At 44.0% G+C, this 21759-nt stretch overlaps 2 protein-coding genes across 4 annotated transcripts; one reads left to right on the forward strand and one right to left on the reverse strand.

The window, feature by feature from the left end:
- Nucleotides 1-673: 673 nt before the first annotated feature.
- Nucleotides 674-6262, reverse strand: TUBD1 (tubulin delta 1). 3 transcript variants are annotated; one of them, XM_066202119.1, is made up of 9 exons: nt 6089-6262; nt 5290-5484; nt 4859-5006; nt 4471-4687; nt 3717-3948; nt 2842-3006; nt 2066-2197; nt 1415-1598; nt 674-1325 (listed from the first exon to the last, which is right to left on the reverse strand). In XM_066202119.1, exons 2-9 carry the CDS (start codon nt 5459-5461, stop codon nt 1223-1225), a joined length of 1353 nt encoding a protein of 450 aa, XP_066058216.1. In that variant the 5' UTR covers nt 5462-5484; nt 6089-6262; the 3' UTR covers nt 674-1222. The 3 variants fall into 3 exon arrangements, with proteins under 3 accessions (XP_066058216.1, XP_066058215.1, XP_066058214.1); XM_066202118.1 differs by having other exon boundaries at nt 6085-6262; XM_066202117.1 differs by having other exon boundaries at nt 6080-6262.
- A 277-nt stretch (nt 6263-6539) lies between these two features.
- Nucleotides 6540-21755, forward strand: RPS6KB1 (ribosomal protein S6 kinase B1). Its single transcript, XM_066202216.1, has 15 exons — nt 6540-6704; nt 9811-9860; nt 10400-10520; nt 11158-11226; nt 11643-11790; nt 12419-12476; nt 12787-12887; nt 13769-13859; nt 14062-14152; nt 14451-14558; nt 14866-14928; nt 15663-15740; nt 17087-17194; nt 17770-17882; nt 18383-21755. Exons 1-15 carry the CDS (start codon nt 6633-6635, stop codon nt 18618-18620), a joined length of 1509 nt encoding a protein of 502 aa, XP_066058313.1. The 5' UTR covers nt 6540-6632; the 3' UTR covers nt 18621-21755.
- The last annotated feature ends 4 nt before the right edge of the window (nt 21756-21759 follow it).

The following is a 21759-nucleotide window of genomic DNA, read 5'->3' on the forward strand; positions in this document are numbered from 1 at the left end:
TTCCTTGTTTCTCAGGGAACTTACCTGTCCTTAGCCCTTTGAAAAACCCTTTTACCTGTTCTGTGAAGTGAGAAGGAAAAGAATTCCTGGGACTTGGCCGTTTTTTCATGGAGTTACCTATTCTCATTTCTGATGCTGGAAATTCTGTTTGGGATCTGCTGAAAACACCAGGGGAATTTATTTCTGTGTTGCTGAACATCCTGTGCCTTTTGGAGGAGGGAGAAGCTCACCATGGTCTCCTTTCCTGACCCTTTGTTCCTGCAAACTCGAATTGCCTGTGCTGTTTGTCTGAACTTCTTGTGCAATCTTTCCTGCAGTTTCTTCTGTGAAAATACCCAAATTAGACAAGGGTTGAAAGTGGCAGAGACACAGCAGAAAATCCCTTCTGACCAGAGCAGGCCCCAGCTCTGAGCTGCCATCTTTGGAATGAAATGGCACTAAAACCTGAGGCTGCACTGTGAAGTTTGTCCTTTTGGCGAGGGAAAAGTCCTTGAGAGTGATTTTAACTCTTTTAAATTTTGGCCTGTGGGATTATTTCTGTTGGGGAACAGTGTGACATGGGTGGGGGAATGGCAAGAATTCCCAAAACTCTCCCTACCATTAATGAAGAGCTAACAGAGGCAGGACAGCTCGGTGTTACAAGGTAATCTTTAATTCTCTTGAACTCTTTTATTTTATTTTAATTCAGTGGGAGCCTTCCCAAGTCATTCCATCCCTTCTCCTGCCAGGAGGGAGCTGCAGCTTCCCAGGGCACCACCTTGTGGTCGTGGTAAAATTCGTGCAAAAAAAGAGTCAAGTCCTTAAACTGACTTTAGAAATGGTAAAATTATTATATCAAATTGTAAGTTCTTACATCTGCACTCTACCAGCCATCCTCACCGCAAATATGTTTAAATAATTAATAAGCTAATTAACTTATAACTTGGGGAAAACCAGGAGTTGTAGTTTTGCTTAGTGAAATGGTCAGAAGATTTAGCTACAGTATATAGCAAATGTATTGAAAAATAGGTATTTATTAGATATATTTAATAAGAATAATATGAAAATAGGAATATATTCAGTTCTTGCTATTCACACACACACACACACACACACTCTGCTCCTAAGGCTGAAAAATAACTCCAGTACAATAATTTACATACTTCAGGAAGCTGATGGATGGTTTTCCAGCTTGGTTCTTTCAGAAAGTCTCTGTTTCAGACCATTTTAACAAAGAAATGAATCACAGATTGGTGTAACTGGAGACAACTTGTTCCAGGGTTGTGAAGCAGTCCAGGAAATCTTCCTCTTGGATCCCAAACTTTGTGTACTGGTGAAGGTAAGCTCTGTGTGTTGAAGAATGGGTCAGACATTAGAAATCAGAGAAGATATTGGCAATAATTGGTGAAGTGCCAGCATAATGCTTTTCACTTACTTGGAAGCAAACATATTCCAAGCTTTTCCTACGATGCTGTCAAGAGGTTTCAGCAGGAACTGGCTGTTGCTGACCAAAGCAGCAGACTTTTCATACTTGTTAAAAGCTCTGGGTGTTTTCCATGCACTAAAAGCATCCTGAGGGTTTAGCCATGATGTGTATAATGAGGGATCTTGGAAACTTCCTGTAATAAAAACAGGACAGGCCTGTGGACAAACCCACCCTTGATCCCTGTGTGGCCTAATCAATGCTGTCAGATCAGTTCAGGGAAAAGATCTGCAGAGTGGGCAGCATGTGGAAAATACAACTTTTAAACAGATTCCTTAGGTTATTAGAAGCACACTGGTGTGGATAACCCAGCTGCCAGCAATGCTCGTCACTCCAGAAACAGCTAAATGTATTTTCAGACATTCTAGCAAGGAATTCCAGATCTACAGACCTGAGTCTCTTCCTCCTTCTGCCTCAGGAAACTCAGAAGTGAAATACAGCATCCCTGAGCAATTAGACAATGTGGCCTTGGACAGTAAAATGTTTCTAGAGGGAATATCAACCTTGGGAGTCCAGTGTGCGGTTTTGGGATCAGATCTGGTTGAAGAGACAGCAGAGAGATTTGAAAGCAAACCCCTGAGGGTCTGTGCCCCTCCCTCTTACCCAAGTCTACGTTGTGCACATCTTTTCCTCTCAGGATAACCAGGTTGGCAATGGAAGTGTTGAAGTGCAGGGGTTTGTTTGTGGAGGGGATGGAGGAGCCTGGCTGGGGTGGTCGTACTTGCCAATCAATACCTTTGGGATTTGGGAAAAAAGAGACAGAAAAGGAAGTTCATGTTTCGTGAAGGTGCAGATGGGAACTATCCCTGTGCCCCCAACTGAGACCACACCGCAGTTTGTAGCTGCTGCACATGAATGAAGCAGCAATCACACAACTCCCAGAGAAATCCACTGCTAATCCAGCAGGATTTGCCTGGCACTCACTCTGCCAGAGAAAATGGATACCTGTTTCTATACTTAGCAAGCCTCCAGCCCGTTCCTTGCAGAACTGGGAGCTGTAACTGAATTCTCCACGTAAATTACACGGGAGAGCTGAGCCTGATTTTTATGGGTAGAAGGTGTAAAAAGAAAAAGCAGAGCTCACCATCCAAGGAATGTTCCAAAGGAATGATGTAAATTAAGTGCACAGCCACAAACTGTCAGTTTGGTTTGTGTATTTTCAATAGTCATAATTAACTGAGAAGTCTGGAAGCAGAGCAGGAGCAATCTGGGAGCAGCTGAGGGAATGGTGAAAGGAGCAGCTGGTTTTGTGGGGGCAAATTCCTGCTGAGGGCAGCAGCTCCTTTCTGAGCCGTGAGCTCCACACAACATCCAGCTTTATTCCATCTGCACAAAGGAATGTTTCAAGGGTGATGGAGGTTGAAGGTGAGTTTCTTTACCTTCCTCCATGTGAGCCTTAGCAATGAGTATCTGCCTGAGGTGCTTGAGGAGGCCGGGCCAGCTGAAGGAGCTGAAGGCCAGGGAGCTCTGGGGCATCTGGGGGATGTTCCTCAGGCCCAGCAGCCGGAACTCGGGGTGAGGCACCAAGGGCTCCAGTAAATCTCCTGAAAGGAGAAATCAACAGCTGCTCATGTTTGACAAAGGTATTGCAACAGGGCAGCTCAAATGGGAGTTGTTCAAGAGATAATGGAGAGCAGATTCTTCTCCAAGGGGAGAAGAATGTTCAGATTTAGCAATGTCAAAGCCGTGCAAACTTGCTGTGTGTTACTGAGCTCTATACAGGGGGTTAGTAACTTTTATTTTACAGTTTAGATCAAAATCTCAAGGACTCTGCACTCCAAACAGATGTGGAAGTTTAATTTATATGCAACATGGGCACCCTTCTCTAATTCTTTCAAGGAACAAATGTCACTCTGCTGCATGTTGCTCCCCAGTTGTCTGCTCACCTCTTCTGCCTGAGCAAAACTCAAAACTCTTAGTTTGTTTGAGTTCATACAAACTCCTAACGCAAAGTGAAATGTGAAACTCAGCCCAAAATTACTGCCCTGTGCAAATTTCCTCTGAAATGTAAACAGGTACAAGGGTGTTTGTGATCACTTGAAAAAGGAGAAGAAACAAAGTTCTTTTGGTAAAGAATGAAACCAGAAGTTGGAGGATCTATTTTTGACTCTGCTACATCGGGATCAAACTTCTAAATTGGTCTGTTCCTGTCTTAAAACTTGGGATGTATCCAAATCCTTGACAAGGAGCCTGAAGAACCCCAATTCCCAGCAGAGCTGAGTGCAGGCGGGTGTGGGGATGTTGGGTTTGGTACCTAATGGGTTTCTGCTGTAGCCTGAGCCCCCTCCTGCTGTGTGAGTGGGCTGGAAAACGCTGCCCAGCTGGTGAGCAATGACTTGATTGACATCCCTGAAGGAAATCTGCTTGATGTTCATCAGCTGGGCACAGATCTTGTGGATGACATCGTTTTCATGGACAAGAAGGGCGTCTGACGAGTGGTACAGATGTGCCAGAGTCAAAACAGAGTTGTAGTTTTGAACAATGACCTGGAAGCAAACAAAAAAAAACCACACGTACGAAGAAGAGTCAAACAACTTAATCTCTTTTTAGTTTATAATCCTCTGGCTCCTGCTGTTTCCTCAGTTATGGTTTAGGAAGTGATTCATTTTCTTTGCCAGAGTGCGGAATGAGGTCAGAAGCTCAGAGGCTTTTCATGGAAAGAGGGCAAGACCTGTGAAAATCAGGTTATCCATGCTGGATAACATGCTGGAACCAGATCTACCTGGGAACTGATCACAATGCTGAGATAAGAGCAGATCAGGAGATTTCTAGTTATATAACAGAGCTTCTTGTGAATCTGCATCACTTCAGCACTTAAATGATCAAGGCTTTTTGGTGAGAATTCTTTACTTGTGACACTGAGTCACCTGAACTTCTTCAGTGTAAAATGCACCCATTTTCTAGTTTATTTCTGTCCTAGATATTTTGTTTAAAAGCAACCAGCGATCATAAACTTACAAATCCTCTATAAACTATAATTATTTACTAAAAGGCAATGTGACATTCACCTCCCCAGTGCCATAGGGCCAGATGACGTGGTTCAGCAGGAATGAGGTTGGAAAAGCATCTCTCAAACACTGGGTGACAAATGCTCCCAGGCCTGAGCCTGTGCCCCCAGCCATGCTCATGATGGTGAAAAATCCCCCCAGACGGTCACACTTCTCTGCTTCTCTCTGCACCAGCTCCATGATTGCTTCTTTGTGTCTGGGCCCGTGGACACAGTAACTGGGGGGCAACACGAAACAGCAACACAAAATAAAAGCAGAAAGGTGAAGTTATCCATTGAGCAAATTGTGCTTTAAGTCCCACAGCTGCTGCATTACCACTCCCAGGGAGTGTGAGCAGCTCACCAGCCTCCAGAATTCCCTCAGGGAAGCTGGAGGCAGCTGTTCCTACCCGTTGGCCCAGTTGTTCCCAGATCCCTGCTTCTGGCAGAAGTGGGAGTGGCTGTTGTATTTCCAGTGGCCAGACCTGGCAGCCATGGACAAGGTCTGGCCGATCACTTTGGGCTCCATGTCGACGAGCACGGCCCGGGCAGCAGGTACTGCAAGGAGGGAAAACAAAACTGGGGAAAATGTGGTAATTATTTGGGTGGGATGGATGCACCCAAGGCCCCAAGGTTATTCCTCCCACCCACTTCAGCCAAACTATTAATGGGACAACACAGAAAGGATCTGGCCATGCCCTGATTTCTGCCGAACTATTTATTGTGCCACAAACAAACCTGAGCTGCAGAGAGCACAGGTCTTTCATGAAATAAACCATTTGATGTTTCTGTGGGCTGAAATCAGACCCTGAGAGGGGAAAAAAGCCTTTTGAAGCTGTACCTCCAGATTCCTCCTCGCAGAAGAACCGTTCCTTGCAGGACTCCTGGTAGGATTCATTCTCCTCCTGGGAACACAGCCCGTGGGTGCCACGGATGTCACTGCAGACAGCACTGAACACCTCCTGCCCAATCTGGTTCCCACACTGCCCAAGCTGCACCGTCACAATTGACATCCTTATTCACTTGCTGTTTAAGCCTGGAAAAGAAAATTATTTGTTTTCTCGCTTTTGCTTGGTAAAGCAGGATGGAAACAGGTAATTATGACTCAAGAGTTACACGACTAAGATGCAAAACTGGAAATCTTAAGCCAGTTCAAAAACGTAGCTATTTTCCAGTTGTGAACTGCACCAGGCCTGATGCCAGAGCCTGCTGAGGTGACAAAAGGATTCCCTGGAGAATTTCCACCACACAGAGCAAAGTGTTTCACTCCATCCTGGTATGTTTTGACATTTTCCCCCACTCAGCATTTGACAGCAGCTCTGCTTTCTCACTTTTCTATTCTTTCACAGAAACGAGGTCAATTCTTTTAAAACCCTCCCGGTTATTGCGGGCTGCTGCTCCTCGCTCCCATCCCAGCCGTGCCGCAGCGCTCCGGTACCAGCATTCCCTGGATCTCTGCCCGTGCCTGTAACGCGTTCTGCAGGCAGGTACGAGCTCATCGCCTTTCCCAGGCCCGATTCCAGCCCGCGTCGGGCCAAGCCGGGTGTCACCAGGAGACCGAGTCACTCCTCACGCAGAAAATAAATAAATAAGTGAATTATTGTCAGGAAAGGCTCATGTCCGAAGCGTACCATACCGACCCTCCCGTGCCCGATCCTCTCCGCGGGGAGCCTCCCCCAGGGCCGGTCTCCCCCTGAGGGAACCCGCCGCGTATCCCGGCGCTGCCTGCCCTCGCCCCTCGGTCCCGAGCGCCGTCCCCGAGCCTTTCTCCTCCGCAGCCGGTACTGGCACGCCGATCTCGGTCTGAGGGCCGCTTTCCCCCCCTCAGGGCTCCCCCGCCTCACCCCCGCCGGCCCCGCTTCGAACGGCCCGCGCGGCGCATGCGCAGAGCGCGCTCCGGGCAGGCGGGCGCGGCGCTCCCGCCCACCGGCGGCTTCACAAGAGCCCGGTGCGCAGGCGCGCTCCGCGCGGCTTCACGGCGGGCTGTGCGCAGGCGCCGCTGCGGTGGACCGGGGCCGGGCGGGGGCGCGGCGCATGCGCGGCGGGGCGCGGGCGGGGCGGGGGCGCAGGCGCGCTGCGGCCGCGCAGCCGGTGATGGCGGCCGCGGCGGCGCTGCGGGGCGCGGGCCCATGAGGCGGCGCAGGCCCCGGGCACCCGGCGGAGCCAGCGAGGGGCGGCGGCGCCATGGCGGGAGTGTTCGACATCGACCTGGACCAGCCCGAGGAGGCGGGCTCGGACGAGGAGCTGGAGGAGGGGGTGAGAGCGGCGGCCGGGCCGGGCAGGGAGCGGGGGAGGCCGCGGGGCCTGAGGGAGGCGCGGCGGGGCCGGGCGGGGGCCGCGCTGAGGCGGCGGCGGTGGGAGCGCGGCCGGGCCGGGCAGAGCCCGAACCCCCCGCGCCGCCCGGCTCCAGGAGCGGCTCCTCGGGGCTCTTCGCCGCCCAACTTCGGCCTCGGGATCCCGGCACAAGCGCCGCAGCGGGGTGGGCTGCCCTTTTTTTTTTTTTTTTTTTTTTTTTTTTTAATTAATTATTTATTGTCACATGTCCGAACGTCAGTGCAGAATTGCCGATCCTTCTGGAGCCGTGTGAAGCCGCTTGCTCTCGCGCCAAAATTAAAAGCGGAGGTTTAAAACGCTGCGTGAGGCGGGTCGGCGGCTGTTCGCATCTCGTGCTTTCGTGGGCAGTGCACCTGATAATGGGCACTTTGCAGCTCGTCGTGGTCATCTAGATCGTGTCAAAGCTTTAGCGAGGTTCAATTGCATCATCCCTGTTTATATTCTTCTAGGTCTTCTGTGGTTCTTGATATTGTTTTGTATATTAACGGTTTGCTGTTGCTCAAACTGCGTTTACTTTCTGCTCTTTAAATACTAATGGCAGTCTTGGAGTCTTTGAGATCACGGAATTGTGGAACGGTTTGGGTTGGAATGGATCTTAAAGATCATCTTTAAGGGCAGGGACACCTTCCACTATCCCAGGTTGCTCCAAGCTCTGTCCTCGGAGACTTCCAGGGATGGAGCAACCACAGCTTCTCTGTGCCCAGGCTCTCCCCACCCTCCCAGGGCAGAATTTCCCCCAGATATCTAATCTAAACCTCTGTGCTCTTGTAAAAAAGTCCCTGTAGATTCCCTGCAGGTATTTCCCTCGGGAGATGAGCAGATATCCTGTTAGCCCCACTCCGTGTAACCTGTACAGACAGTGTTTGACAGCTGAGGGCTTGAGAGCTTCTCAGCCTGCAGGGAAAGCTGTGCTTGTCACCTCAATAATCAATAAAACACTCGGCTTTAGAGAAGGTCGCTTGCATCACTCTGTTCATGTTGCCAAGAACAGGTTCTGAGCAGAGGTGGAGAGAAAGTTGAGTTTGTTCTCCCTTGTGTTCCTGTAATTCGGTCTCGGGGAACAATTAAACTATTGTGGGTTTTCGGACCTTGCCGTGACTGACGTTTTTATGGACGTGGTTGGTCTCAGGTGCCTTTTGGCAAACAGATAAAGGAGGGTGAGAATGGGCTTGAGGTGAAAACAACCCAACAGCAGGAAAGGAACGAGGGGGAACGTCAGGAATGTGTAAGGGGAGCAGCATTCCAGTGGAAATTATCTCCACAGGGTGTGTGTCCTCCAAGGATGAGCCAGAGCAGTGGAGATGAAGGGATGAGCAAGGGGAGCACTCAGGAGTGTGCTGTCAAATTTCTGCTGTTGGTCTCTGGTAGCTCCCAAAAACTAAATCCAGGAGGAGCCCAGACAGCTCAGTCATAGGTTTGAGTAGGCACAGCCGTCCTGGAAAATCTGCGGAGTTGTTTAAAGGGACTTTCCTCAAAAGCCATGTGGTTGTTTGCACTAATTATTATGGTCAAAAAAGCCTCAGCCTTAATTTGGGTGTTTGTAATAAATGAAACAATGTATGGGCTGAAGGGCTGGTGGCGTCCCAGGGCCTTTCTTGGGGTTGTGAAATGAGAAGAAACCCTGAAAAAACACCAGCATGGTATCTGAAGTGAATTTTGGCTGAATGAATTCTGAGAATAAAACCCAAAGTTCACAGGAGCAAGAGCAGCACGCGTGAACTCTGCCAGAAGCATTGGGTAACAGGAGGAGTTGCTCTGGGAACTGAGGGGTGTTTATTCTCTGGGTTGAATTTTTTAAAACTCATTTGTTGGCACCGAAGAGTGGGGTCAAGGGCAGCTTTAGTGGCTTTTATTGTGAAACATGTCAATAAGCTGGATTTCTCTAATAAATGTCAACGGGAGGACATGAGCTGGCAGCTCTCTGAGCTGGAAACAAACCTGATCTTTTGGACTCCTTAACTGCCTGTGGTGTTAGTAGGTGGATCCAAGAGTTAAATTCCCCTTTAGATCACCCAAAATAAACCAGCCTCTGTAAACTTTAACGTTGAAATGGTCTGGAAACTGTTGAAAGATTTGAGTTTTCTTTGGTTAGTGTTTTCACTTGGGTAATATTTTAAAATGCACTCCTTGGCTTGGGCTGATTTTTGCAGATGTCAGTGGGTTTTCTTTTTCTTCTCTGAATTTCACTGGTCACTCAGTACATTTATATTTGGTCTGCAGGTCCCAGGCTGTTCACCACAAACTCCCAGTTGTTATTTTGTGTCCATATTTTTAAAAATAAGAATGTGACAGTCCAGTCTGAAGCTCACTAGAAGCTTGCCCGTGACATTCTATTTGTATTCATTCCAGCTGTCTGCCGCCTTTGCACTTCTTTTGCCATGCAGAGCCACAGATAGAGGGAAGGGATCAGGTTAAAAATTCTTTGAGGAAAAGATCTCTTCAGAATTAAACCACATGGTTGTGGTGCTGAAGTGCAGGAACTCCTTCAGTTCTGATTATTGGTCAGGAAATGTGTTTAACATCAGAGTAAAGCTGAATTCTTTCATCCCAATTGGGATTTGACTTACCAATCTGAAATAATAAAACCCTCTCAGCAGGTTGTTAGTTTCTAGTGCAGATGAGTCCCAGTTCCTCTGTTCACATAATCTTTATTATTGCTCTAATTTGCATAGTTCTGCCATAGGACTCAAAAAATTTCTGTGTAAGAGGAATTTTAAGGAAAATTGCAGTACCTTAACATTTTTCAAGTTCACTTGGGGGTGTGAAATTGAACCTGTAATATTTAAGTGGTTGAATAACAATGCAGGCAGGTAAGACAGTGGCTCCCTGTTTGAGACATGTGGCACTACTGCAAATCTTGCACAGAATTTAGTAGATTTTTTATCTTCTGCCGATAATTTTTTGTTCCTGACCGATTTAATTATATAAAGATTTTGCCTTTATAACTTAAAAAGTTGTTAACCACATCAGTGCATTTATTTTTAATGCATTCCTGTTTCTAATTCATCTTTTTTCTTCTCATCCCCAGGGTCAACTAAGTGAGAGCATGGACCATGGAGGAGTTGGCCAATATGACCTGTAAGTTGCTGCTAGAAAATATTTATTATTCATGCCAACCACGTATAACTTCTGATTTTGTTCTATTGTTAAGGTAAACAGAAAATTCTGTTCCATTTTGAGCCGTTTTTAGATGTTTCACTCTTTCCTCACATTAAAATTTGTCAATTGTACTTTGAAATAATAATAATAAAAAGAATTCTGGTGAAAGCTGCTCTTTGTCTTTTGATCCTTGTTTCTCCTAACAAATCTCTTGCCTTTGAATAATATTTGTGATATGAATATAACTATATAAAGAAATGTCTGAGTCAGTTTGAGGTTTTCATCCTCTAAACTTAATTCTGATGTATTACAGAGATTAAATTGAAGGGGGGTGAAGGAAATCTTGGTACTGTAAATCCCCAAAACCTGCAGGTAACCTTGTCAGTGCAAGGTGCAGCTTTGCACACCCCGAACAATAATTCCTGCTGCTGGGAGCTCTCCCCCAGACACTTTCCAGGGAGTCAGTGCTTTCATTTGCTCAGTCCCAGTTCTCACAGGCTGGTTGTGCTTTTCTGCAGTGGGATGGAGCATTGTGAGAAGTTTGAGATTTCAGAGACCAGCGTGAACAGAGGCCCCGAGAAGATCCGCCCCGAGTGCTTCGAGCTGCTGCGCGTGCTGGGCAAGGGCGGCTACGGCAAGGTCAGCTCCTGCAGCCCCACGTCCTGCACGCCCTCAGGCCTCCCTGCCTTTGCTATCATTTCCTTCTCTCTGAAAAGCCCCTTCTGCAAGGGGTGGAATGGGTAGAACCCACCCCAGCTGCCAAAATTGGTGTCATGGCACTGAGCTCCCTGGCAGCCTCACCCGCTGGACGCGGCAGGGAATGTCCCAAACTCATTGTCCATCCATCTCTGCCCCTTACCTTGTAGTTTGTGGCTGATCTCCCCTCTCTCTCTCTCTTGCACAGCTTTGCTTTTATAGCTCGTGGCAGTTCATGCAGCTGAAATATGTGATTTTCCCTTAATGCGTGTAGTTGCTCAGTCTTTTTTGATAATGCTTCAGTGGGAATATTTCTTTATCACAAAAATAGTAGGTTGAATATTTTGTTTTGGACTTCTGTCTGGGAGGTCAGGTTTGGGTACTCTCTCATGTTTTTCCTAGAAAGAGAACTAGACTATATCAAATTTAAAAGGTTGAAGTAAGTTACAGAAAGTGAAATCAAATCAATAATCTTCAGTACTTATGCTAATCTTTCCTGATCTTGCACAACTTTGCTTTTTAGTGTGTGGCAGTTGATGCAGCTGAAATATGTGATTGCCATTGTGTTGGTGTCGTTTAGGTGTTTCAAGTACGAAAAGTCACCGGAGCAAACACGGGGAAAATATTTGCCATGAAAGTTCTTAAAAAGGTAACCTGAATTTCACTGCTCCCTGAATCTAAAAGAAAACAAATTATCCCTCCATTTACCTTTTAGAATTATCTAATGATTTAATATACCTAAAAATAAGTTCTAGGATCTATACAGTTTTTACTCAGAGTTGGGATTAGAATTAAACTTCAATTTTTTCTGTCTGGATAATTCTCAGCTCATTTAAATAGGTCAGGAGGTCCTTTCCAACCTAAATTATTGTGTCATTCTATGAAATAAAGACTTAAACTTTCTGCAAGAAACCTCTTATGTAGATATCGTGGGGAAATTTAATTTTTTAATGCTGTTACTATCTCATACGTAGTGTTGTAATTTAATAAACTCAGGATTGAACTCAGTGTAAAAGTCTGCCTTGTTTAGCATGTTCTGTGCTCACATATCCTTGCTTTTTGCAGGCCATGATTGTAAGAAATGCCAAGGATACAGCTCACACGAAAGCAGAGAGGAATATACTGGAGGAAGTGAAACATCCCTTCATTGTAGACTTAATTTATGCCTTTCAGACTGGTGGAAAACTCTACCTCATCCTTGAGTATCTCAGTGGTCAGTATATGACATTCTTTTACCTCCTTCTTGGGCTCTTAGACAATCAAGAATTTGTGGTTCTTACCCTGCAAATAAAAGGCCAGTTAATGATGGCTTGGTGTCTTAAACTGAAACAGGTTTGTATTAAAAATACATAGAAGAACATGAATAAACTTTCTAATTCTGTACAATAAAGAGGAATGGAACATAAAATAGTTGTTTTTCATGACAGTACAGGAGAGAAGCCGTTTAATACGTTTCCTTGCACTGCATCTGTCATTTTTGTGTATTCTGTGCAATCCTACAGAGTTACCTGAAGGTTCAGTCCTTGCAGGGTCTTTGTGACAGAAGAAAGTGTTACCTTTATTTCATGGTGAGGGAAACAGACACAGGTTAGAAACAAGTTTTTCAAGCTGTAACAACAGAAAATAGGGACAGAAACGGTGGTGTTCTTTAAATGCTGATTTCTTCAGGTTGCTGGAATCCTGAGGGTAACAGAATAGCGGCTCAGTTGGTTTTTTTGTGAAACAGCCTGTTGTACAGCAGGCAAAAATACCTGTTGCTTATAGCTTTCCTAGAAAACAGACTTTTGACTGACTTGAAATGATACTTTTAATTGAGTACAATCTATTTTTTCTCATGACAGGAGGAGAACTATTTATGCAGTTAGAGAGAGAAGGGATATTTATGGAAGACACAGCTTGGTAAGCGAAGCTATTTTTGTAAATTAATAGTTTGGGTTCTTTTCCAAATGCTTAAACTATATTTAACTACTCATTCATTTTAGAGTGCAGTGAAAGAGCAGTTCAGTGGGTTTGGGGAGGGTGTACACGTGCTGTCCTCGCCAGTTTGTGCTGGTGGAACTCCAGTCTTACAACAGAGGCTTACAACTGCTGGCTGCTCACTGAGGCTCTGTCCATCGGGCTGTGGTCAAGGCTTGGGGGTTGAAAACTGTGAAAGACTTGCTTAAGATGCTCTGCAGGATTGAATATGTCTGGTTCTGTTTCCTTTCAGCTTTTACTTGGCAGAAATCTCAATGGCACTGGGGCACTTGCATCAAAAAGGAATCATCTACCGGGATCTGAAGCCAGAAAATATCATGCTCAATCATCAAGGTACAACTCTAATCATGAGCCAGGCTGCCACTCCTCTGAAAGCAATTCTCCCAAAGGTCACAGCACCTCAGTTTGAGTGGATTTCCTTAGGAGAGTGGCAGGGTTGTCAGCACTCCTGGGATAAGTGAAGAGCTGCCAGGGCTAATTGCTCTCAAACACTGCTTCCTTGGTTTAATAGGCAAGCTCAAGTTCCGTGGACCCAGGCGTGTTTTGAGTGGTTGATTTGCCTTTTCTGCGCCTCTGGATTTCTTTTTCTTCTGCTGGATCATTGTGAAGTAGAACCTGTGACATTTTAGTCAATGGGGACGGGTGATGGTAGGAAAGGCAGTTTGGGTAGGATGCCAGATCATCTGTGGCTGAAAGGACTTAGCCAGCAGCTGACACTTCCCACTGAAACTGAGCAGTTTCAGTTTCTGATTGCACTGTTCCAGTGACTGGGTGACACTGATTAGTCTGGCAGACTGTAGCACCCAGAATTTTCATGTTTTCTTAAACAACTTATTTACTTAGTCTGAGTCTTTGTACTGAATTATTCAGAGCGTTTTACAGTTGGTTGAAGATCGTTCTGTGGATTTTGAAGCAAGCAGTAAAATTCAGTAACCTACTTTTTAGCTAAATGATGCTCTTCAGGCTTTATGTTTAAATACATTTGTCTGTCTTTGAATGCATTTTGGTAGTTTGTCAAGTGGCAGCACTTGGTTTGCTCTGTAAGTGTGATTACCTTGTTCTCTTTTATGGCTGCATTGCTTTGTCAGACCATATGTGGAAGTAACTCAGAGTAACTACGTATCCATATTAAAAATTTGTGATTTTTTTCTCAGTGTTACTTCTACAAATGGCAGAATTCTGACAAGTCTGAAATTTGATCTGTTTCATTTCAGGTCACGTAAAACTGACTGACTTCGGGTTATGTAAAGAATCCATTCACGACGGAACGGTCACACACACATTCTGTGGAACAATTGAATACATGTGAGCTGCATGATGAAATACCAAAGTATTGCTCTGCTCTGGGGGTAATGGCTGTGTTTTGCCTTTTTTAACTGGTGGTTCGTGTGTTCAGTCACTCAGGACAGCTTTACTTGATAAATGGGGTTTTGTTTGAAAACTAGCAGTCACAGTTAGGATTAAGCTCATTAAAACTCTTCCATATTTTTGATTTTTCTGCTTATAGGGCCCCTGAAATCTTGATGAGGAGTGGGCATAACCGTGCTGTGGACTGGTGGAGTTTGGGGGCATTAATGTATGACATGCTGACTGGAGCAGTAGGTGCACAGTTATAATTGCATGTATTTCCCTTTGTAGCTTTTCTGCTTCCCTAACTCGGCTGCATGTATAAATACATATATTTTATATCTATATATCTATCTATATGAATAGATATACACACTGCGAGTAATACAGCTGTCAAGTTTACCTACAGACATGAGCTGCTTTTATCCAAACAGTGCCTGTTGGCAGTAATTTTGCCTGCTTTCTAAATGACTGAAGTGAGTTCTGTGTACACAAATTAAAGATCTGAACAAGTCCTCTTTTTCCTCCTGTTTCAATGGTGCTTTCTAGCCTCCTTTCACTGGGGAGAACAGAAAGAAAACAATTGACAAGATTCTCAAGTGTAAACTCAACTTGCCTCCCTACCTCACACAAGAAGCCAGAGATCTGCTTAAAAAGGTAGAATTTTGATGACTGTCAGTACTCCACATGTATGTAGAAAATAGAAATAAAATGATAGCACTGGTGGCTGTTCAGTTCAAGCTTGGATTATTACTGATTATTACTGATTAAGTCCCTTTTTTGCTGAGTGGTACAGAAAGTGATTTCCCTTGAAAACACAACTGTTTTCAAGTGAATGCAGATTTTTCTGATTGTTCTGTGTTCATTCTGCATGCTACTCATTGAAGTGATGATTCATGGCAGAACTAGTCTGCTTATAACAGCATAACTAATTCTGCTTTTTTGGATGTTATTTCTCATCAAGCTGCTAAAAAGAAATGCTGCCTCACGTCTAGGAGCTGGTCCTGGAGATGCTGGAGAAGTTCAGGTAACTTGAACTAAACTTGAGACTCCTTAAATGACCTCATTGAAAAGGAAACAGCTTTGAAGGCACCTCAGGGAAGAAGAGTGTCTGTCTTGAAGGGTAATGAGCAGGAAGGCAGCCACATGTGACACCTCATCAAAACCTGAAGTCCTTAAAGCTTAACAAAAGCAGCTGTCTACCTATTTGATAATTTGAGATTTGGAAAATAACTTCTATTCTTTAGCTCTGTCTTGCAGTAGATCTTTTCTAGTAGTTGCACAGTGCTAATTGTGCAGCCCTGGAAGGGTGAGGGTACTCTCAGCAGTCTGATGAAAACCTTGCCAACCTTGTGTTAGTTCAGCTAATTGAAGGGAAGGGTGTGTCATTCCAGCTGGACTTTGTTTTCATGGTGACATTGACAAGCATTAGAGAATCCTCCGTATTTCACAGTTCTGATCGCTTGTCGTTAATGCAGTGTTTTGTCTTGGTTTAACTTCTGAAGTTGGAAATGAGAGGTATTTTGCATGTAAACTGGCTTTTTCTGACACTTCCAAGGAAATGGGGACGTGTTGTCTGACTCGGAGGTGTGATCTCAATTCTCAGCTCTTCCAGCTACTCCGAGCTAGTGCTGCAGAATGTTCTACACTGAACCAAATGTGATTTTGGGAAGAAACACCCCAGAGGAAGGCTCTGGCGAGAACATGTGAATGGTGGAACTCTGGGGGCAGGTGCTGACTGTGCTCTTGTCCTCCCTGCAGGCTCACGCCTTCTTCAGACACATCAACTGGGATGAGCTGCTGGCGCGCAAGGTGGAACCTCCTTTTAAACCCTTATTGGTATGTACTGGGAACACTGGGAGAGAGACATTCCCTGTGTGCCTTTAGCAAAGCTCTTCCTAAAACTAAGAAACGTTCACTTGACAAACTGGAGTGCCACTGATTGCTGGTACTGGAGTTAGATCAACTCAGGGCTCAGATTCTCTCTCAATTAAAGCTGGCAGATCTGATCTAGCAGCTGATCTGCGTCAGTCTGAGTCCCTCCTGCTTCTGACCCGTAGGTTAAACAGACCTGCAAGTGCAGTTCACTCTGAGATCAGCTTCTAAACCCTCTACAGTAAGTCAGTACTTAGTTTTATCTCGATAGAGTTGTTAAGCAAAAGTAAATGAAATCACCTAATGAAGCGTATTTTCTGTGCTTATTAATCCTTACAATGCATCTTGTGCATTATAAGCACAAGACTCTAGAGTTTACCTCAAACCAGTGATGTGATGAACAAGTTTTTATTACCCCATCTTATATCTGGATGGTGTCTGTTTTTCCCTCTGGGTACAATCAGCTCCAGCAGCTGTGGGTATTGCCACCTCTGTAATTCCCAGCTGCTAAAATTCTCACTTGAAACTGCCTTAAGCATCACTAATGTCAAGCATTCTACAGCATGGGGACTCCAGACCTTTTTCCCCTCACCCTTTGGAATGAAATTCAGAAAGACTCAAGACTGATGCTTCCAAATATTTATCTGAAGGTGGTTTGGGGTTTTTCTGTTAATAGCGATTTTATGGAAGTTTCTTGTATAAACGAGATGGTTTTTCCACTTGTGCTTCCATGGTTGCATGAAGGCCTGCACAAATGAATGCCTGCTGCCTTTCCAGACACTCGTGGGAATTAAGGAGGGATTTTAGAATTACTGTTGTTCTTTGAGCAAATGAAACAGTATTCCTCATAATCACTTATTCCAGAGTTGTCCTCTATCCCTCAGACCATAAACACTTCTGTATCTGCAAAAATGGGACAGAACTATCTGGAGGGGCCTCCAAAAACTAAATAGTTGCAACTGTTCCATACTGGTTGTGACAAGGGCTGAACTTGCTAGAAACTGGCATTGTATTTCTAAAACTTTTTGTTTGTAATTTGAGAAAAATTTTTAAAGACATCTTTTTAATTTGTGTTCCTTTTTGATCCATGATTTTTGCCCCTCCCCCTTGCCTTTATTTCTCAGTGTCAGTGCCCATAGTGACCTCCCACTGGCAGCGACAGGATTCCGACACCACTCCAGGGTTTTCCTCCAGCAGAGCTCTGCCAAAAACCCATGGAATGAACTCCATCCAGAGGCTGCACTGCTCACCGCTGAGCCATTTGGTTGATATCTGTAATATAAACCCTTAATCATTTTGTTTTTGCAAAGCAATCTGAAGAGGATGTGAGCCAGTTTGATTCAAAGTTTACACGTCAGACACCTGTTGATAGCCCAGATGACTCAACTCTCAGTGAAAGTGCCAACCAGGTCTTTCTGGTGAGTGAGCCAGGGACAAGTGAGGAGTGGCTGTGGAGAGGGAGGTTTGCTACTGGAAAGTGGGGGCATTCCAGCTAAATTCATTCCTTTGACTCCTAACACCTTGAAGCAAACTCTCATAAACTAAACCCAAATCCTGTAACAGGCCTGAGACCTTTAAAGGCTGTGAAAATACTTTGCTTATTGCTGACGTTTTCTTTATACAGCAGCCAGCAAACTGTGCTGCCCCTGTGGAACGTCAGCACTCTGATTGAGAGTGGCACTGTGAGCCCTGCACATGGCACTGCTTTCACAGCCGTGCAGAGACAACAGTGGCCAGGCTGTAGAGCAAAATGAATGAAATTGAGTGTGCCTGTGGGAATCTGTGATCTGAGGAGCCATCAGGGGTGTAGCAACTCCCTCAAGTCCCACTGCTTGCTTCAAGGAGTGCGTAAGGGTTCCTCTGTCTACAATGACTCTTCTTTTCCTATAAATAATCTATAATTAATAAGCCTATAATGAAATGAATAACTGCAGAAGTGACCCTGAATGCAGACCTTGCCTGTGAGTTGCAGTTCCTTTTTCCTGTTTTGCAGGGTTTTACCTATGTGGCTCCATCTGTACTTGAAAGCGTAAAAGAGAAATTTTCTTTTGAACCAAAAATTCGATCACCTCGCAGATTCATAGGTAGCCCAAGGACACCAGTCAGGTACTTTATCTTCTTTTTCTTTGCTTTGTAATACACTTTTTTGACAAGCAGTTGAAGCACTAGAAATAAAAAATGCAGCCTTGCTTCTGAGTAAGCCCAGCACTTCCATTGGAAGTGATTCTGTTTTATAAACCACACTATTAAAGAGAAATCTGTGGTGTTGGGGCAGCACATGAAGTTCTAATTTGCTGCTTTTCAGTGCTGATACAGCCTCAGTGGTGACTTTGATACAGCTAAAATTGTTTCAGAACATCCTGAGCACTAAAGAATCGTGTTAGTACAGAAAAACCTTCCTGCAATCACCTCGAAACGAGAGAATTTTACAAGACACTCTGGTAGAGTGTCCAGACATGGAAATTTCTCAAACTCCTGGAAGTGGAAGGAAGAACTAGAATCGCTTCTCCATAGGCATTTGAGTGCAGTTCCCTGCAGAGTAAGGGATATATACCTTGGTGCTGTGTCTGTGTCCATCTCTGATTTTTGTATTTCTTGTTTTAAAGCCCTGTCAAGTTTTCCCCGGGGGAATTCTGGGCGAGAGGTGCTTCAGCCGGCGCATCCAACACCCAGGCACCTGTGGAATACCCCATGGAGACCAGTGGAATTGAACAGATGGATGTGACAGTGTGTGGGGAGGCTTCAGCACCACTTCCAATCCGGCAACCAAACTCTGGGCCCTACAAAAAACAGGCTTTTCCCATGATTTCCAAACGACCGGAGCACTTGCGCATGAATCTATGACAACACCATTTCTGTAAGCCTGGGAAGGTGGAAAAACCAAGGACGGACACGAACCCCCCCTTGAAGTTGAAATTTGAGGGCTTTGCTTGGTTTACTTTGAAAAAAAAGTGACAGTATCAAAGAATCGGTCATTGCACAGAGAGACTTGGAAAGCAAAGAAAAAAAAAACACGGATTTTTTTTTTCCTGTCAATCAATGGTGCATAAAAAAACAAAAAACAAACCACAAACAAACTTTAGCAAATGGTATTGCAGAACTCTAGGCACATCATCTTACTGATTCCAGTGACATCTTCTCACCTTATCAAGGATCTTTCAGCTCGAGAGCTCGAAACTGACAGTATTAAGGGGCAGGATGTTGCTTCAGAATCACTGGTGTAGTCGTGAATGTGTCGAGGAGGGTTGGCCCTTTCACTAGGCAGAGTTTGGAATGCCTGCAGGCTTGCAGCTGAGGGGTAATTAGCATGCAAGCTTCGTTAAGCGGTTTCCTACAATGGGGTGGAATCAAAGAGGAAAGCTAAACTTAATTGGTGTTTCACATTCAAAACATAATGAGGTTTTTTTATATATATATATATATAAAATATATATTTTTCAAATAGATTTTTTTGATTCAGCTCATTATGGAAAGTATCCCAAAATGAAAAAGGCAAACTTAATTGGTTGCTGTGAAGAAAGTTCAAGGCTCTAGTTCTGATTCTCCTCCTCATGAACCAACCAATCAATAAATGAATCACTCACTGACCAGCCTGGCAGTGTGGGGTGGGAGAGAACTGTTTCCCTGCTTCCCCAGCTGAAATCCCTGTTTGTTCCTGCAAAGACAAATGGATCTAATCAAACAGCAGTGCTGCTATGTTCTAGGCTTAACTGGAAGCCATGGGCTCACACACGTCCTGCTTATTTCATGCCTGTCCTCAGCAGACATTTCACTGGGAAACTTCACTTTTGTACACGCTGGTCCTCAGCTGGGCAGCTCAGATTCTTACCCACAGAGAGATCAACAGTGAGCAGAACACAAGGTCAGTAGAAATCTCTAGGAAGTACCACAGGAAACACAGACAAATCCTCCAGAGTATAAGGAAATAAATATTTTTGTAACCAGTGGGTAAGAATTTGAGGATTTTTTAAAATTATTATTATTATTAATAATAATGAAATCTTGCTTATGGTAGTTCCCTGCCATTATACATTTCTAAATTTATCAACTTTTTTTTTCTATGCTGGGGCAATAAATTTGCTGATTGTATGAGAAAAGTGTTCAATGGCCTTTCAGTGAATGTCTTCCACAGTGGGTCAGAACTTTAGCAAAACTTTAATTTAGCAAACATGTTCTTAAGGACACTATTTATGTTTTTAAAATTGTCACGATCTGTACAACTGACTTACAGGTACAAAGAATAAAATAAAGGTAAAAAACTTTACCTTACTTTAAATACTTCCTGCCTTAAAGAGAAAGCATTTCCATGAACATAGCTGGTGAAAGGGTTAATATCTGCAGAGCTTTACCCTAGAGTTAGAGTGTGGATGGTGTGTGCGTGTGTGTGGAGATGATCATGCAGCTGCATACAAGTCCTGTCACTTTTTGCCTGCCACACGTTGCATTATCTTTTTAGTCAAACTGTGCAAAGTCTACTTCTGGTGTTTCACAACAAGTAGGGACGTTTTTTTTTATTCTAGATTCTGCTTACTCTGTGGATACTGAATCTTTTTGAGCCATAGGATCCAAGCCATAAAACTCTCTGTAAGCATTGAATCCGATCCCAGTGCTCTTTGCTGAAATGGGCAAGGCAGAAGGATTCAGCGATACCTTTGACGCTAGCAAAGAACCAACACAAAAAAAATGGTTACGATTGAGCAAAAATTAGTTTTGGTTTGGTTTTGTTTTTAACTTCCTGATAAGCCTTTCGTTGAAAAATATCAATTTTTTTTTTTCTTTTAGTTTGAGCAGGAAAATCAAGTTACCTTACAGTGACATACGGGAAGATTGCCATTGTTCAGTTGGTGACGTGGCCACGGGTGATTTGTGGAACCAAAACCCAGGTGCTCAGGAGTGTTTGCACGGGGCCTGTCTGCAAACACACAGCACCTGCACTTGCCTGGCATTCACTGAGGATAAAGGAACTTGGTTCAAAACAACAAAAGAAGAAACTTTTTAGAGGCAGATCTCTCTTGGTCCTAGTTACAGCTAACAGTTGCTTTTTGCTTGGCTGGATAGAATTGTCCAGTGGAATTGGTTTAATGGCTGGCAAGAATGGCAAGAGTTGTTTGTCTGAGTTCACTGATCAATTTCAAACCCAACCCCATCGGTTTTTCCAAGGAAATTCCATGTACTGTCAAATGTTTCAGCCCGTAGATTGTAAGTTGGATTCCCTACCATAACTGTGAAACTTTGGGAGTGTGACTCAGACAGCAAGCACACACTATGCAATATGGTTTATCCTGTATTTATTTGTAAAAATATCAGACATAGATCCTCTATATATATATAATAGTGTCAAAATTACTAGTTGTGAACTAAGGGGAGTGGAGTTCTAGCTCCTGTCTGGCTATTTCAGATAAGTGCAGAATGCATTGAATATTGGAGAGCTTAACAAGTGCTTTCTTTTGTTCATTTAAAAATGTCTTAAATTTTTCATTAGAGTATAGAATCTTATTTTTTTTATTTTGTACAAGCTGCGCTTTTTTAATTATAATCACTGAAAAATTCACTATAATTTGATTTTATAGGATTTTTGTAGCATTACAAAAATATAGTAAAACTGAGGTTAATACCTGTTGTGGCTAACCATATAAAAGTATTAAATCTTAAACTTGAACAAAAGTCATATTTTTTTTTACTAGATGTTAAATAGGGAAATATTTTGTTCTGCAGGTCATTATCAGAAAAGGTTTCTAGGTCAGCTGTGTTACCAGCAGTTTTTCTTTTTCCCATTTGATGCAGAAACTATTCTGGTATAAGATATTCAGAATTCCATCATTTTTCTCTGTGGGAGTGATGCATACATTTGACGCCATTCGTGTACTAAATTGTAATTTTGGGAATGCTGGAATAATTCCTACCAAGACTGTCTTAATTGTGCCATCTGACATTTGAATGTCATCCTGGTATTAGCTCATAATAAAAGATGAAAATCAACGAG

The sequence above is a fragment of the Chamaea fasciata genome, unplaced genomic scaffold (genome assembly GCF_029207755.1).
Source record: "Chamaea fasciata isolate MVZ Bird 193981 ecotype frontalis unplaced genomic scaffold, bChaFas1.0.hap1 SCAF_21, whole genome shotgun sequence".
NCBI lineage: Eukaryota > Metazoa > Chordata > Aves > Passeriformes > Sylviidae > Chamaea > Chamaea fasciata.

Bases quoted from the DNA above. Each gene is read 5' to 3' on its own strand.
- TUBD1 (XM_066202119.1), bottom strand. From the start codon at position 5,461: ATGTCAATTGTGACGGTGCAGCTTGGGCAGTGTGGGAACCAGATTGGG. The intron at 3,007-3,716 runs GTACCAAACCCA...TTCTCCTTTCAG, and splicing joins CTACAGCAGAAACCCATTAG to GAGATTTACTGGAGCCCTTG. The intron at 1,326-1,414 runs GTAAGTGAAAAG...TTCAACACACAG, and splicing joins TGGAATATGTTTGCTTCCAA to AGCTTACCTTCACCAGTACA.
- RPS6KB1 (XM_066202216.1), top strand. From the start codon at position 6,633: ATGGCGGGAGTGTTCGACATCGACCTGGACCAGCCCGAGGAGGCGGGC. The intron at 13,860-14,061 runs GTGAGCTGCATG...TTCTGCTTATAG, and splicing joins TGTGGAACAATTGAATACAT to GGCCCCTGAAATCTTGATGA. The intron at 14,153-14,450 runs GTAGGTGCACAG...GGTGCTTTCTAG, and splicing joins ATGACATGCTGACTGGAGCA to CCTCCTTTCACTGGGGAGAA.